This window comes from Lissotriton helveticus, chromosome 6 (genome assembly GCF_964261635.1).
Source record: "Lissotriton helveticus chromosome 6, aLisHel1.1, whole genome shotgun sequence".
NCBI lineage: Eukaryota > Metazoa > Chordata > Amphibia > Caudata > Salamandridae > Lissotriton > Lissotriton helveticus.
The window spans coordinates 1,713,437,414-1,713,451,317 of NC_136067.1; the positions used below are offsets into that span (position 1 = coordinate 1,713,437,414).

Sequence of the window (13,904 nt, forward strand, 5' to 3'; positions counted from 1 at the left end):
CCGAGGGATGGGGGAGAAGAGCAGGAGGACGGAGTGGGATGAGGTGGATGAGTGAAGTAGGAAAAAAAAAGAAGGGAAAGGCAAGAGCGGCTGGAAGAAATCAGAGAGATAGGGACTAGAGAACGTGAGGATGAGGGGAACAAGATGAACCGTTTGCCAAGGAGAAGAACCAAGGAAGCTGCAGGAGTTTGGACTGCCCTTCTGCCAGTGTGCTGTTTGCTGGGTTGGCCTGCAGTTGTCTTCATTGCCAAGGAAAGGAGAAGGAACTTTTTAAGGACTTTCATCATCTTGCAGAATATTACTCCAAGGGCTTGATTTGAGCTTGCCTCCTGACTGAAGTTCAGGGATACCAGACTTCACCCCTTTCTGATTGCCTGCATCTGGAACTTTCTGTTCTAGTGCTACAGAGGGAATCTGCAACACCGACACCGGCGAGCGACGCCGTAATCTGCAACGAAGTTGTGAGCGCTGCTCCGACTTGCGACGTGGACCTGTCGCCGGCTGCCGTGCCACACAGACGCCAGCGACGACTTTGTAAGCCTGCTATAGCCGTGAGCGCTGCTCCGACTTGTGACACCGGCCCAATGCCTGTTGCTGTGCCGCATCGACTCCAAAGCCGACATCATCGCGGAGCCGATCGTCGACGTGGGGGGCCAAGAATCCATCGACCTTGTGACATCTTACGGACCCGTGGTTTTGGCGCCATCATGGCGACACCTCTCTCCGATCCGGAACCGACGCCTCCCCTGTCTGCGCAAGACTCCAGGACCCAACACCTCATCTTCCCCGAAGCAAGGTACCAACGCGCCAATGACGCCGCATCTCCCCGACACCATCAGCAGTCTTTGTTTTCACTATTCCAAGATACTGTTCTTCATGGGTCTGTAGCGACTCCGGACCCGACGCTACGCACCTCGCGGTCGGTGCCGTACTTTGAGATTTCTTTGACCTTGATGTTATGATAACTCCAGTTCTATTTTTAAGCGCATAACCTATTTTTGAACTATTCCTACCATCTTAAAGAATTCTTATTAAGTACAGTATTGTGGATTTTTGTTGTTTGTGGTCTTGTGATAAGTCTATATAAAGAAAACTTATGTTTATAAAACCTGTGTGGTGTCCATCTGTAGTGTCTTCACTGTAATACTGTATGTATTCACAAATGCTTAACACACTGCCTCTGAGATAAGCCGGTATGCTCGGGCCAAGCTACCAAGGTGGTGAGCAGGGGTCATCTAGGAGTGTAATCCCCTTATCCTGACTTAGAAGCAAGGGTCCCTATTTGGACAAAGGCGAAAGCCAATGCCAACTAGAGGCCCCCAGTTCTAACAATGATATTTGAATACTGGGGCTGTCTAAAAAAAACACATATGCGAAATTCTGAGGGAGGGGTGCAAAGTAATTGCAACTAGGAATGTGTGAATTTCCTGCACACTGATGGAAAGACCTCTCTACAGCAAACAATTATGACAGAGGGAAAAAAGAGACGTGACATACACATCCTATAAACCTGATCAGTGGACCACCCTTACAGGATCTGTAGATAACAATGCTATGCACGTACCTTTATTCAAGCCAATGTTTTACATGTTACAATTGCCTTTTGTATGTGATCAAGGCCTCACATTACTGTTTTTGTATTAAAGATGTTTAGCACGACAAACAAATACACAACAAAAAGGTATATATGCATGTGGCATTTCTATAGCGCAGCACTGAACATAGTCCGAGGAAGGCTTAAAGCCAGCGAGTAATAGGAAAGAAAGTGGAGTTGTAGACAGTTAATGCATTGTGATGTAGTGTTCTTCAAAGAGGGGAGTCTTCAACTCTTTCCTAAATTAGAGCAGCATTGGGGTGTTCCTGATGGATACAGTAATGTTGTTCCAGATACTGGGAGCATAGATGGAAAAGGCCGGGCTTCTACTACAAGAAGACCCTCAAGAAGTGCCTGAGCGATCTACTTCTCAGATAGAAAGAATGATACACAAAACCATCCCCACCACTCCAGCCTTGGCTCTCACACCCCCAAGAAAGAAGCAGCGGAAGATTATCCCTTTGAGCAAATCAAAATGCCAGCAATGAGGAGCCCGTAAAGATCATGTATGGAGGAGGAAGGGGTTCATGTATTGGGGAGAGGAGCTGGCCTAACGGCTAGGGCGCTCGACCTCGTGCAATGTAAAGCGCTCTGATATCCGATTCGGTTCTGGTCTAGTTCGCGCTATATAAAACTCTAAAAAAAAAAAATGTATGTTTCTCTAACACACACGAAACTCACCTGATGCTCCGGGGTGGCTTGTTTACTATTGTGCATTTTCATCTGAGCTATTACAATAACACCCTAAAACGTTTGATTTCCGTATCCCGATGGGATCTGAAGGCAATGCGGATGTATTAGCCTTAAAGGGGGTGGGTGGGCATGTTTTGGATTGGGGACTGAGGAACAGTATCATAGGACCTGCTAGCGTGCTTAGGAAGGAGTTTTGACAGGGATTAATCTTTGTTTTTTGCATACTTTGTTATGCAGCACGTCTCAGAATCATTTTGTTTTCAGGGTTCGTGGGGATTCTTCAGAGGTATGTTCAGTGCTCATGTACTTGTCTGTTCGGGTTCTCGCATCTCTCACATCCCACAGGTACACTTTTCTATTTTAGCTTTGTTCTCAGCGGTGTATAGGTCCAGCATTTCCTAGGCACCGTGGACAGAATGTTATATTCTACTCAGACCCTTTTATGCACGGTTCCTTAACTATGTATGAATCACATAAGGGATAATTCAACATTTTCTTTACATCTTTCAAAATGGCTAAGCCGGAGACAATTTATTAAAATACTAGCAAAGGCACAAAGTTACCATATCAGCACATAATGCTAACATCAACAACAACAAAACGAAAGGAACAGCTTAGAACTACCCCAGATGCAAATACACTGCAAACGTCAAAATACGTACAGGATTGCCCATCATGGTATAGGACTTCCCAGATCCAGTCTGTCCATAAGCAAAGACACAGGCATTATAACCTTCAAAAGCGGAGGTCAGGACATCTGTGCCAAGATTTCTGAAAACCTGAAAAAATATTAAATACACTTGATTAAAAAGGCACGATGCTTTAAACTCATTTCACTCTCAGCTTAAATTCACTAATTACTTTGTCAATATTTCGGCCACCAGAGGGCCTCATCGATCCATAAAACAATCCCGCAATTAATTTCTAAAAAATAATTGTACAGAAGCATTATAGGGGAAATTACTTCTAGTCAAGTGCCATGTAGATGAAACCATTCTCTATACCTTTATTGTGGTGAATGTCACTGACAGACCCAGTTCAGTGGACCCCTAGGCAGGTAGGGGCTAATGGGCCTCGGCCGTGATGGCCTGGGTCGTTTGTCTCTGATGCCTCAGAGTCTGTCCTACTATTGTTCTGCAGATTGGGCCAAAGTGAACCCCTTCAGCACTTGACTCTCAATGGTAGTGGTGGCAAGCTATCACAGGCTTCAAAAGAGGTAGTATGGGGGTGCAGCAAGCTCAGAACGTATCACCTAGCATTGGAATAACAGACTGCCCAAACCAGAGTTGATCATTGTTAAAAGAAAGTACTATAAAAAACAAGCATTTGCAATGCAATAGGTCTCGTATTTGCGAGAGTTTGAGCTATTGGCATTGTAAATGACAATGCCTTTTATTTATGTGTTGGTTTTTAAAACATATATAAAAGGCATCGTCATTTACAATGCCAATAGCTTAAACTCTCTCAAATACTGTGGAAAATTAGTACGGTTTGGTAAACATTATCTGCGCCATCTTGCCTTTTCCCCTGATGCCACACTTTTTGTCGTGCGCACCCGCCATTTTAGGTGCCTCGATCAGAACCACCCTCTGCACACCGCTGGCCCCCCAGCACAGCCCTTCGCCCTCACAAACACCCCCCCCCGCTCTCGCATGCCTTAGGTCATAAACCCCTCTTCAGCGCAGCTCTGCCTCAGTACCCCATCCTGTTCCCAGCGCGACACCTCCCTTCATTCCTTTCATGGTCCCAGGCCCTTTGATACAAACCCCCTTTCCTGTGTGCCCGTTTGTCTTCCTCGTTCCCAGGCCGCCACCTAGCTCTGCGGATACTGTTTATTGCCCCCCCCGTACAGTAGGAAGCTTCCCCCAATTAAAGGACCCTCGAATTGATCAAAAGCCCCCACCCTATGATATCCGATCAACCCCACACATTCCGTGAATCGGCGGAATGTCCAGCTGCGCGATAATCATCACCTATTGTGACCGGGGTGGGGACTTCAACTGTAAATGCATGTGGGAACGGGCCTGAAGGGGAGATTCCGAGGATGTTCTTTCGTACTTCAAAGCATTACAAGAATGTGTTACCTGCAATAAAATTCATAAACTGTGTATAAGAGGCCAGGCCTCAGAGATGCGGTTAGAGCACCTCGTGACGATACTGGCTGTCTGAACTGATGTGTTCTCCTCCGGAGAAAATAAACCTTGTTTCCTGCCTTCCAGTCTCCAGCGCCTGCCTCTTCATTAATTAAGATTTTGTGGGTTAAAGAGGCGATACCGCCGGGCAAATATTGATTGTCCCTGACCCTGTTTTTACAATTGGCGTCCCAAGCGTGGGGCCCATCAGCGACACGTGGATCCAGTGGGAGAGGTCCTGACGACAGAGTGAACGACTGCAACGATCGGGAGAGCTCTTGCCCAATAGACCCTCGCCTGGCAGCCGATCATCCGAACTTCACTGGTTCCGAACAGACCTCTCTCGAGTGATCTACGGTCCTGACTGGGAACCATCAGGAGTGCCGCGAGGAATACGAGGAAAAGAGGACGATCGGGCGCTGGATTCGGAAGACAAGAAACTGTCCATACGGTCCGGGTAAGGTCGTGTAAACACGACGAATTGCGAAAGGATTGTTTAATGATTCGGAAAATACTAGTATTACTCTTTGTTGACTTATTTGGAGATTCACTGTCTGCACACGAAGAAACAACAGGCTCTTTCTCTTTGCAAACAGTGAAGGATAGGTAACGCAGCCAGCGTGTCTATCTTTCTCCCCCACTGATTGGTTATTTGTTCACGGATTGTTTTCGGGAGATTTCCCTCTCCCACACTGATTAATTGTTTTTTTCCCCGAACTACTGTTCGCGGATTGTTTTCTGGAGATTCTCTGTCTACAAACAGGAAAGAACAGGTTCCTCTTTGCAGATAGTGAAAGGGTAGAGGACGCAGACCTTTTGCGGGCCTACTTATTCTCCCCACTGGTTGTTTATTGACTATTTGATATTGGTTCATGAGGTATTCACTGCCTGCAAACAACGTAGAATAGAAATATTCTGTCTAGTCTTTGCACGCAGTGATAAGATAGGCAGTGCTGACTTTTTGTCCTCGTTGTGAGCTGTCATGTCTGTCTTCTCCCCACTGATTGGTAGTTGGTTCAGCCCGGACCGTTTATTAGAGGTGGACCATCTAGCTCCGCTGGAAGGCACCCCTAATAAAGACATGTTCACAAACTATGGATTAGTTACCATAGCCTATAGTAAGCTGTGGCACAGGTATACCAAAGAAAATCAAGAGAAACAGTGGCCACTGATAGGATCCTTCGATCTTGATAAAATAGAAACGTTAGAAATAGCCCTTTGTAGTAATAAGACAACGCCTATTATGCTCGACAGTCTCGGTATGTGGCGCAAAGAAGCAATGCAACCAAAGAAAAGAGACGAAGTCAGAGTAGATAAAGGAATATATCGACAGGACAACCCCAAGACACAACGACCCGAAAGTAATCTCCCGACACTACGCACAGGACGACCAGACTTAGGGCAAAACCAATGTGCTTTTTGTAAATTTTCCGGACACTGGAAAGCCCAATGCCCGACTCTACTGAACGAGGGTAGGAGCAGAGGGCCGACAGGAATAACAGGCCGGCAGAAAGGGAAAAGGCGCGAGACAAAGATGAATCAGACTGACACGGACAGGCCAGATAGAACCACCACGTTTGATTATGCCCGATGGCACAGATTTCGCCAGACCGATTTCAGCGACATGTTCGAGTCCTCATAGATCGAACAACGCTAAGACGAGAAACCCAGTCTAGCTCTAAGTTACCCGGTGACGAACCCCGTACTACCGCTACTGTTCCCTAACACAAAAAGCCACCCTTTTCGGATAACCTACAGAAACAATACACAGAGTAGTCTCGGACAGATTAGTATACATTCCATTAATGAACTCCAACTTCGAGTGCAATAGGACTGATTACTCTCTGCTGCCCCCCCCCACTCTGTAAAAGAAAGGAGCAATTACAGGCCTGCATAGACAACCCCCCATTACCCAGACATGCCTGTCCAAACAAAATACCTACCCCCACTCCGGAAGTTCCCGAAATGCCGCAGGTCACCGGTCACGCCCATCCGGAAGGTGAAACACACAGCACGTGTGGGGCGGGGCCTGCTGACAGCCATCGATCGAATCGCCAGTGGGATGTCCAGGAGGCACCACGGGCCCGGCATGAAATGGCTGTCCCATCCTCTTCTTCGTGGAGTGGGCTGGGAGGGAGAGGCGACGCGAACGAGCCTCTCCCACCTCCTCGGATAGGAGGTTTCCCAGCCCCGGTCCGGCCATCACAAATACCTCTGCTGAAATTGGTACAGAGTGGGCTGGGAGGGAGAGGCGACGCGGACGGGCCTCTCCCACCTCCTCGGATAGGAGGTTTCCCAGCCCCCGGCCCGGCACCGAAATCCTCCAGCCGGACGGTGCCCATACTTGCGCAGCACCGAACATGCAACGGTGCCCATACTTGCGCAGCACCGAACATGCAACGGTGCCCATACTTGTGCAGCACCGAACATGCAACGGTGCCCATACTTGCGCAGCACCGGACAGCAACGGCGGCCATACTTGCGCAGCACAAGACATACGATGGCCCTCAAGAGTACTTGTGGAGCACGGGATGTGGAGTGGCCATCATGTATGCCCGTGAGAAGGAGCGGCGTGGGGTGCACTGGGAGAGGGAGACGGCGCGAACGAGTCTCCCTCGCCCCCCCAGGTGGGGGCCCCACAGCTGCACCCTAGCCGAAGGTCCTGCTCCTACGGCACGGTGTTCCATTTCTTTCACCCCAAAGGGCCTCTTCCACTCTTGCAGACTCGACGAAGGGCGGCTGCTGCAGGGCCTCAAAATGGCGTCTGGGCCCCCTGGAAGGCGGGTCTAGGCCACTAAAGTAACTCTGACCAGCAGTGTAACCCGGACGCTTGCCCACCGGGGCACGAGCCCCCACCTCCGACAGCATCCCCACAACCTTGAAGATTCTACAAAAGTCCCAGGAGCCCTCGGCCCCTGCCGGCTTCCGGTGAGGAACAACTGGCTTGGTCGCTAACGAAATAACCACGACGTAGCCACCCCTTCTGTTAGCATGAATTTTTGAACTGCCGAAAGGGACTCTGGTCCAACCGCCGGTTGTAGGAAACATTTTTTTCCCTGATGCTACTTCCGGACTAACCCGGCCCCGCCCAAAATGGCGCCGGTATCAATGAGAACTTACGAACACCTCGTGGTGTTTTTAGCTAAAAAGACTCGATGTTCTGAGATATATATATGATCCTTTGTACACTTGACGAAAAACGAGGGAGGGTTCACTCGACGAACATGTAAAAGGACCCCGTGAAAAATGTTGTTTTCAATGTACGATTTATTATGATATTATTGTAGCCGATACATAACCTCGCTTGTGACACACGCCCACGGTATGCATATAGGAAATTTGATTACAACTAGCCTGACTGTGCTTCCAATTATGAAATGAATGCTCCTTGATCCTTCACCTATCGATAGACCTTTTTAGTCTCCTGCAAATAACTAAATAAACCCTTTTTAATGTTTTCAACGCTGCAAAATACCCCCCTTACTGTACGTGCTTCAGCCATCGCCGTGTCCGGCCAAATACGATTACACTCTCATATCTACATGCTGAACGATTGTGCAAATAAAGGTTTTCCAAACTATGAACAGGTATTGCATTTTTTTTAAAAATGTGGGATCAGCGGGAGAGTTTTTTGTGCACCCTGCTTTGTTCTCTTTTTTTAAGGTTATTAGAAGATGGTTGCTCAGCCCCAGATGGAGGATCGAATCTAAGACACGATACTCTGCCTCCAAGTATGCGACTGGCACAGGAACTAATGCATGGAGAAGGACCTCGACTTCTGAGGACGGGTAAAGTGAAGCGGTGTAAATGATAGAATGTTATAAAGGTACGGCACTCAAAGGTACTAGGGAGCAGAGTTGGCCGAAGAGCTGATATGCCTTAGAACATCACAGCGTTGAAAAAGATTTAAGGACCCCGACAGCTAGATACATCTACCAACTAGATACCTCGCACTAAGTGCCTCCGATTTTTTTAACGTTTCCCTACACACGGCCTATAAGGACACACTGCCCCCCCCCCTGGCTTCAGAAACCAAGACCCCAGGGATTCTATCCCGAGGAGATAAGACGAGTATGTGGTAAGTAAAGGACTTTCGTGCCCATGCATTTGATATGCTCGAATGTTGTCCCCCTCCTTTCCCCTCTTTTCCTCCCTCTACAGGTTACATTGGAATCACGACTGAGGTATGGTGAAGATCTGAAGCCTCGCCATGTCTGAAACATGAAGTGGACTAACGCTGCAAGGTGGCACCTAAACACGCCCACAAACTGCTCTTGTAACAAAAGAGCCAATAAGTTGTATGACATGATGAAACACGATCACCCCCTAATCCGTGTTGTGTGAATGGGCACATGTCACGTATGTCTGAAACTATGAGAGAACGTTTTTGAGTGACTGAAGCGTTGACTTAACTGGTCAAAGGACCGAGAGTGCGAGAAGTGCGACACAACGGTGCCTTTTTACCAATGCATGTCCCCTGTACCCGGCCTAATGCTCGTCCGTCCCAAACTGCATGCTTTCAAAATTCTAACACAGACCCGTAATGTCTCATGTTGTGTAATGCGTTGAATAGCCTATCTTAATACACGACCACTCCCTATGTCGCACGTGTACTATTTAGCCTATTGTTGCACATCTCTCTCTCTCTCTCTCTCTCTCTCTCTCTCTCTCTCCCTCTCCTCCACCCTCTCACTCTCCTGAACGACTAGCACCTAATTGGCAAAACCGCCACCCCTGGTGCACCACCCAATTGGCTCCAGCTACCGCAAGTATTTGCGAAAATTTGTCTTAAATAAAAATCACCTTGATGCCGTGTCACTACCTCTCCTTTCTACTAAATATTGATGAAACCTAGAATTGGCCAAAAAGGAAAGGACAGGTAAGACGACTGAGGTTCCCTAATCTGACCCGTAATAAGGGAACTACATGTCAGTGGCTTCTATGATAAACAAAAATGCCTCAGATAACGCGACCTTTCCCGTCCCGAATTGTCTCAATACCCAGACAGTAAAAGTGACCGAAACATCCCCATCTTCCCAGAGCGCCCTCGGTTTTGTATCAGCTGCCCCGGACGAGAGTTTTTAAAATGTCCCTCACCCCCGGTTGTAAGAGATGGGTCGTCTTACGACTAACACAGGCCAGCCGTTGTTCCTAGAAATGATTCGTTGATGAGCAAGCTACAGGGCTTAGAATTCGAGAAATGTCACTGAACGCTTACCAACTGAACTGTGGCCTTCTGCTAGATAACGCCCTCATGACACAAAGCAAGACGATAGTCCCTCACCACAGTTTGCTATGTTCCTAGTTGTTTTCCATAAGACCTCGGGTTTTTTAACGAAGTAGTCAGGTTGTAAGAGACCATGTAGGAATTAGAATGATGTTTGCAAAGTTAAGATTAGACCAAAATGAAGAAAATTGTTGCAATAAACCCTGTTAGAAGTAAAATGTTTAGCTGAAAGGTAGGATGCATTGATCGAATGGAAAATTGTTTAGCCTATGTTCGTTCCTCATTAAGATATCTATCAGACCATGGTGATGGCACGTTGCACTTTTTTCGTAAAATATAAAGCCCTGGAGAGCGGTATAGCTTCGTAAGGCTCGTACTAGGAAAGTGGGTCTCTGCCAGAAGAACTGATGTGACTGTAATAAACAAAATGCAATGAATAGGTACCAGATCTCGTACCACGACAATGAATGTAACACCAACAAACACCACAGAAATAGTTACGAAAGAAAGTTATAGGAAATCCAGCAAGCCCATCATCAATTATTTATATGTTGGTTGTGAACCCCAAAATAACGGATGTTTCTCATTTACTTGGAGCTGGGAGAGAAATAGACTTATGTGATTACCTTCCTCTGCCAATTCTCTAAAGACTGTCTTTTCAAACTCATTTAAGGGTACCACTGTCGGTGGAGAGAGAGATCGGATGTGGGAGCACGCGGCCAGACTACAGATCGTGGAACATCTGCGACATTGGCCAAGGCGAGACCGCGACAGTAAGGATTTGCAGGACGAGGCACTGTTTCCGACAAAATGAGAGGAAAGGGCTGACCTGATGCCCCTGCTCGACGATCAACATGTGCCGAAAAGTCCTCGCTCTCTGAACTCGGTCATGGGCCCGCCTACCAAAATTTTCCGTCCCTCTGGTCTGTTCCCGATCCGGCCCTGCTCCATCCCTTTTTCTCCGACCTACCCTAAGGACTACTCACACACACACTTCTTCCACCTGAACTTTTTGACAATCGACTCAAAAGGACACAGGGCGAAAAGGACCTTTTAGACCAGGAAAGCGAGGAAAAGGTCATGCCCTGCAACGCGGGACCTAGAATAGAGCTGGACACATAGCTCCACCGTGCCAACAGAAGACGACAAAGAATGCTGAGAACTCACTAATAATGGTCCATGGCAATAGGACCTCCCCTTCGAACAATGACACCCCTGATTATTGTTTTTTTCCTACGTCTCATTTCTCTCCCAGCCACCATTGTATTGATTATGCTCCAACCAAATATGAACAGAACTTACATATGTAATAACCTATCAGTTCACATTCCGAATGACTATAAGCATCTATGAAATGTACTCAATGCTCTCACTACAGAATCGTTTTTTGTCCGATATTGCATTACTATGACTTTCCTGCAAACGAGTTTATCGATAGACCCGCCTCCTAAGACGAAAGATTTTAAATGTAATGTTTATAGCTCCTCCACCTAGGTTCCTGCTTCTTTACTTATGACCACCACAGTAGACATGGATAGGAAATAGGCCAGCAAGATGTCTTGGATATGTTAAAGGGAGGACTGTGGAAAATTAGTACGGTTTGGTAAACATTATCTGCGCCATCTTGCCTTTTCCCCTGATGCCACACTTTTTGTCGTGCGCACCCGCCATTTTAGGTGCCTCGATCAGAACCACCCTCTGCACACCGCTGGCCCCACAGCACAGCCCTTCGCCCTCACAAACACCCCCCCGCTCTCGCATGCCTTGGGTCATAAACCCCTCTTCAGCGCAGCTCTGCCTCAGTACCCCATCCTGTTCCCAGCGCGACACCTCCCTTCATTCCTTTCATGGTCCCAGGCCCTTTGATACAAACCCCCTTTCCTGTGTGCCCGTTTGTCTTCCTCGTTCCCAGGCCGCCACCTAGCTCTGCGGATACTGTTTATTGCCCCCCCCGTACAGTAGGAAGCTTCCCCCAATTAAAGGACCCTCGAATTGATCAAAAGCCCCCGCCCTATGATATCCGATCAACCCCACACATTCCGTGAATCGGCGGAATGTCCAGCTGCGCGATAATCATCACCTATTGTGACCGGGGTGGGGACTTCAACTGTAAATGCGTGTGGGAACGGGCCTGAAGGGGAGATTCCGAGGATGTTCTTTCGTACTTCAAAGCATTACAAGAATGTGTTACTTGCAATAAAATTCATAAACTGTGTATAAGAGGCCAGGCCTCAGAGATGCGGTTAGAGCACCTCGTGACGATACTGGCTGTCTGAACTGATGTGTTCTCCTCCGGAGAAAATAAACCTTGTTTCCTGCCTTCCAGTCTCCAGCGCCTGCCTCTTCATTAATTAAGATTTTGTGGGTTAAAGAGGCGATACCGCCGGGCAAATATTGATTGTCCCTGACCCTGTTTTTACAATACGAAATGCTTGTTTGTAAAAGCGTCCCATGCCGCGCTTTCACTTTAATGGCGGCCACGCCTCTATCTTTAGATGACCGGCGTCTACAGAGAGGTGCACGGCCACCATTAAAGTGAAAGAGCGGTATGGAGAGCTTATGACCGCTTAACTGCGGCGCGAATTCCACCGCAGAGCGGCGGTTTAAATGACTGGGCAGGGCTGCGTTGCCCAATGGACGTGCGCATCACTAGCGAGGTAGTGCTCGCGACGGCCGTTGGCCGACAGGCGCAGCAAAGGGGTTACAGAAAAAAGCATTTGTTTGTTAAGTTGACAAACAAATGTTTTTTTTTTGGTAAAAGCGCTCCATGCCGCGCTTTTACTTTAAAGGCGGCCATGCCTTTAGACTCAGCTCGTCTAAAGAAAGGTGCGCAGCTGCCATTTAAGTGAAAGCGCGGTATGGGACGCTTTTACAAAATACAAGCATTTGTTAAGCCGCATAGGGCATGCAGAAGCGCAGCGCTGTGCAGAGAGCATTTCTCAAAGTTAAAGAGCAGCGTCCAAGATTGGGCGCCGCGCTGTCAGGAAAACAGGGTGAGTTAGGGAGAGCCTGTCGCGCCAGCAACTAGAATGAAGACGTTAAATAAAATAGTGCTTTCAGAATGTAGATAAAACAGACCGTGTAATAACACAAGTAAGAAGTCCAGTTCTCATGGGAGGTTACAAATGCAGACAAGACTGTACGAAGAAGTGACTACTAAGCCTATTCATGAATCAAAATCAACCATTTAGAAAGGACAATATCAGGAGCCAATTGAAAAGATAGGCGGAGCTTCAAGTCCATACCTGAATACAGCATGCCCCGCAGAGCAGTGCATGTGCTGCCCAGACTCAACCTAAAAATGACAGAAAACTGAATACTACAGGTCATAGAATGACATAAACTCTCCATTTACATAGTGACACCTCGTCGTCAAGCAATTTGGAACTCCTTCGATGTCACTTTTGATGTACCTTAGTGTGAAAACAATTATCCGACGAGCACCATCAGTCGGCATTTACCTGCTGCCAGCAAGCTGTGTCCTCAGCGTCGAGGAGGAGTGGTTATCAAGGTAACTACAGGCACTGAGCTGACAACGTATCATCTCGTAGCACCATTTGCCCTTGCCCTCGCACTTCCTCTGTGACTGGGCTGCTGGAGTATGATTTCACGACTGATACAGCGCCGGACCCTCTTAGCACACTGGCATTGCAGCTCCTCCAGAGCATACAAGTTCCACTAATAAAACTAATGACAGCACGGCGAATCCCGGTACAATAAAAATCTAAAGCTGTTCCGATGTGAATTAAAACTGAATGAACGCTGGAGTGGAAGTGAAAAACGCGATCTCCCTGATTTATAAAGGTCGCAAAAATGCAAAAGGTGCAATGTGACTGGTCCAGAAATATTGTCACAATGGCAAGAAGAGCGACGCTCAAACCATGCCTCTTGTTGTGTGGGCCTCTTTTGTTTTTGCACAAACGTGTTGCAAGTTGCGGTTTGCCTAGTATCCTGGACACGGACTAAAGTGTCAAGTACGAGGACGGCCTGGCCTGATAGTAAAAAGATCATAGGTATGTGATCTAACAAAACCCCTCGCATGTATGATATATTTCAATATGGTGAGTTACAGTTTCACAAGACACATATGGTATATTGGCTGTACAAGTTAAGAATGCCCTGAAGAAGTTCACAGTGGTGAACAAAACGTATTGGCTGTGTTGTTTTGCTGTAAGACTTGGATCTATAGGTCTACTGTACAAGCACAGTAAAGAAGATATGGAACATTCTATATTTTGATTTAAGACTTTCACATTAT

At 47.4% G+C, this 13,904-nt stretch overlaps 1 protein-coding gene across 2 annotated transcripts in view; it reads right to left on the minus strand.

The window, feature by feature from the left end:
• Positions 1-13,904, minus strand: part of KIF16B (kinesin family member 16B) — a 1,655,522-nt gene that overhangs the window by 1,411,360 nt on the left and 230,258 nt on the right. For both annotated transcript variants that reach the window (XM_078649578.1, XM_078649577.1), the window contains exon 4: positions 2,950-3,066. In XM_078649578.1, the coding sequence (XP_078505704.1) occupies positions 2,950-3,066 (117 nt within the window). The remainder of the gene's footprint in view (positions 1-2,949; positions 3,067-13,904) is intronic.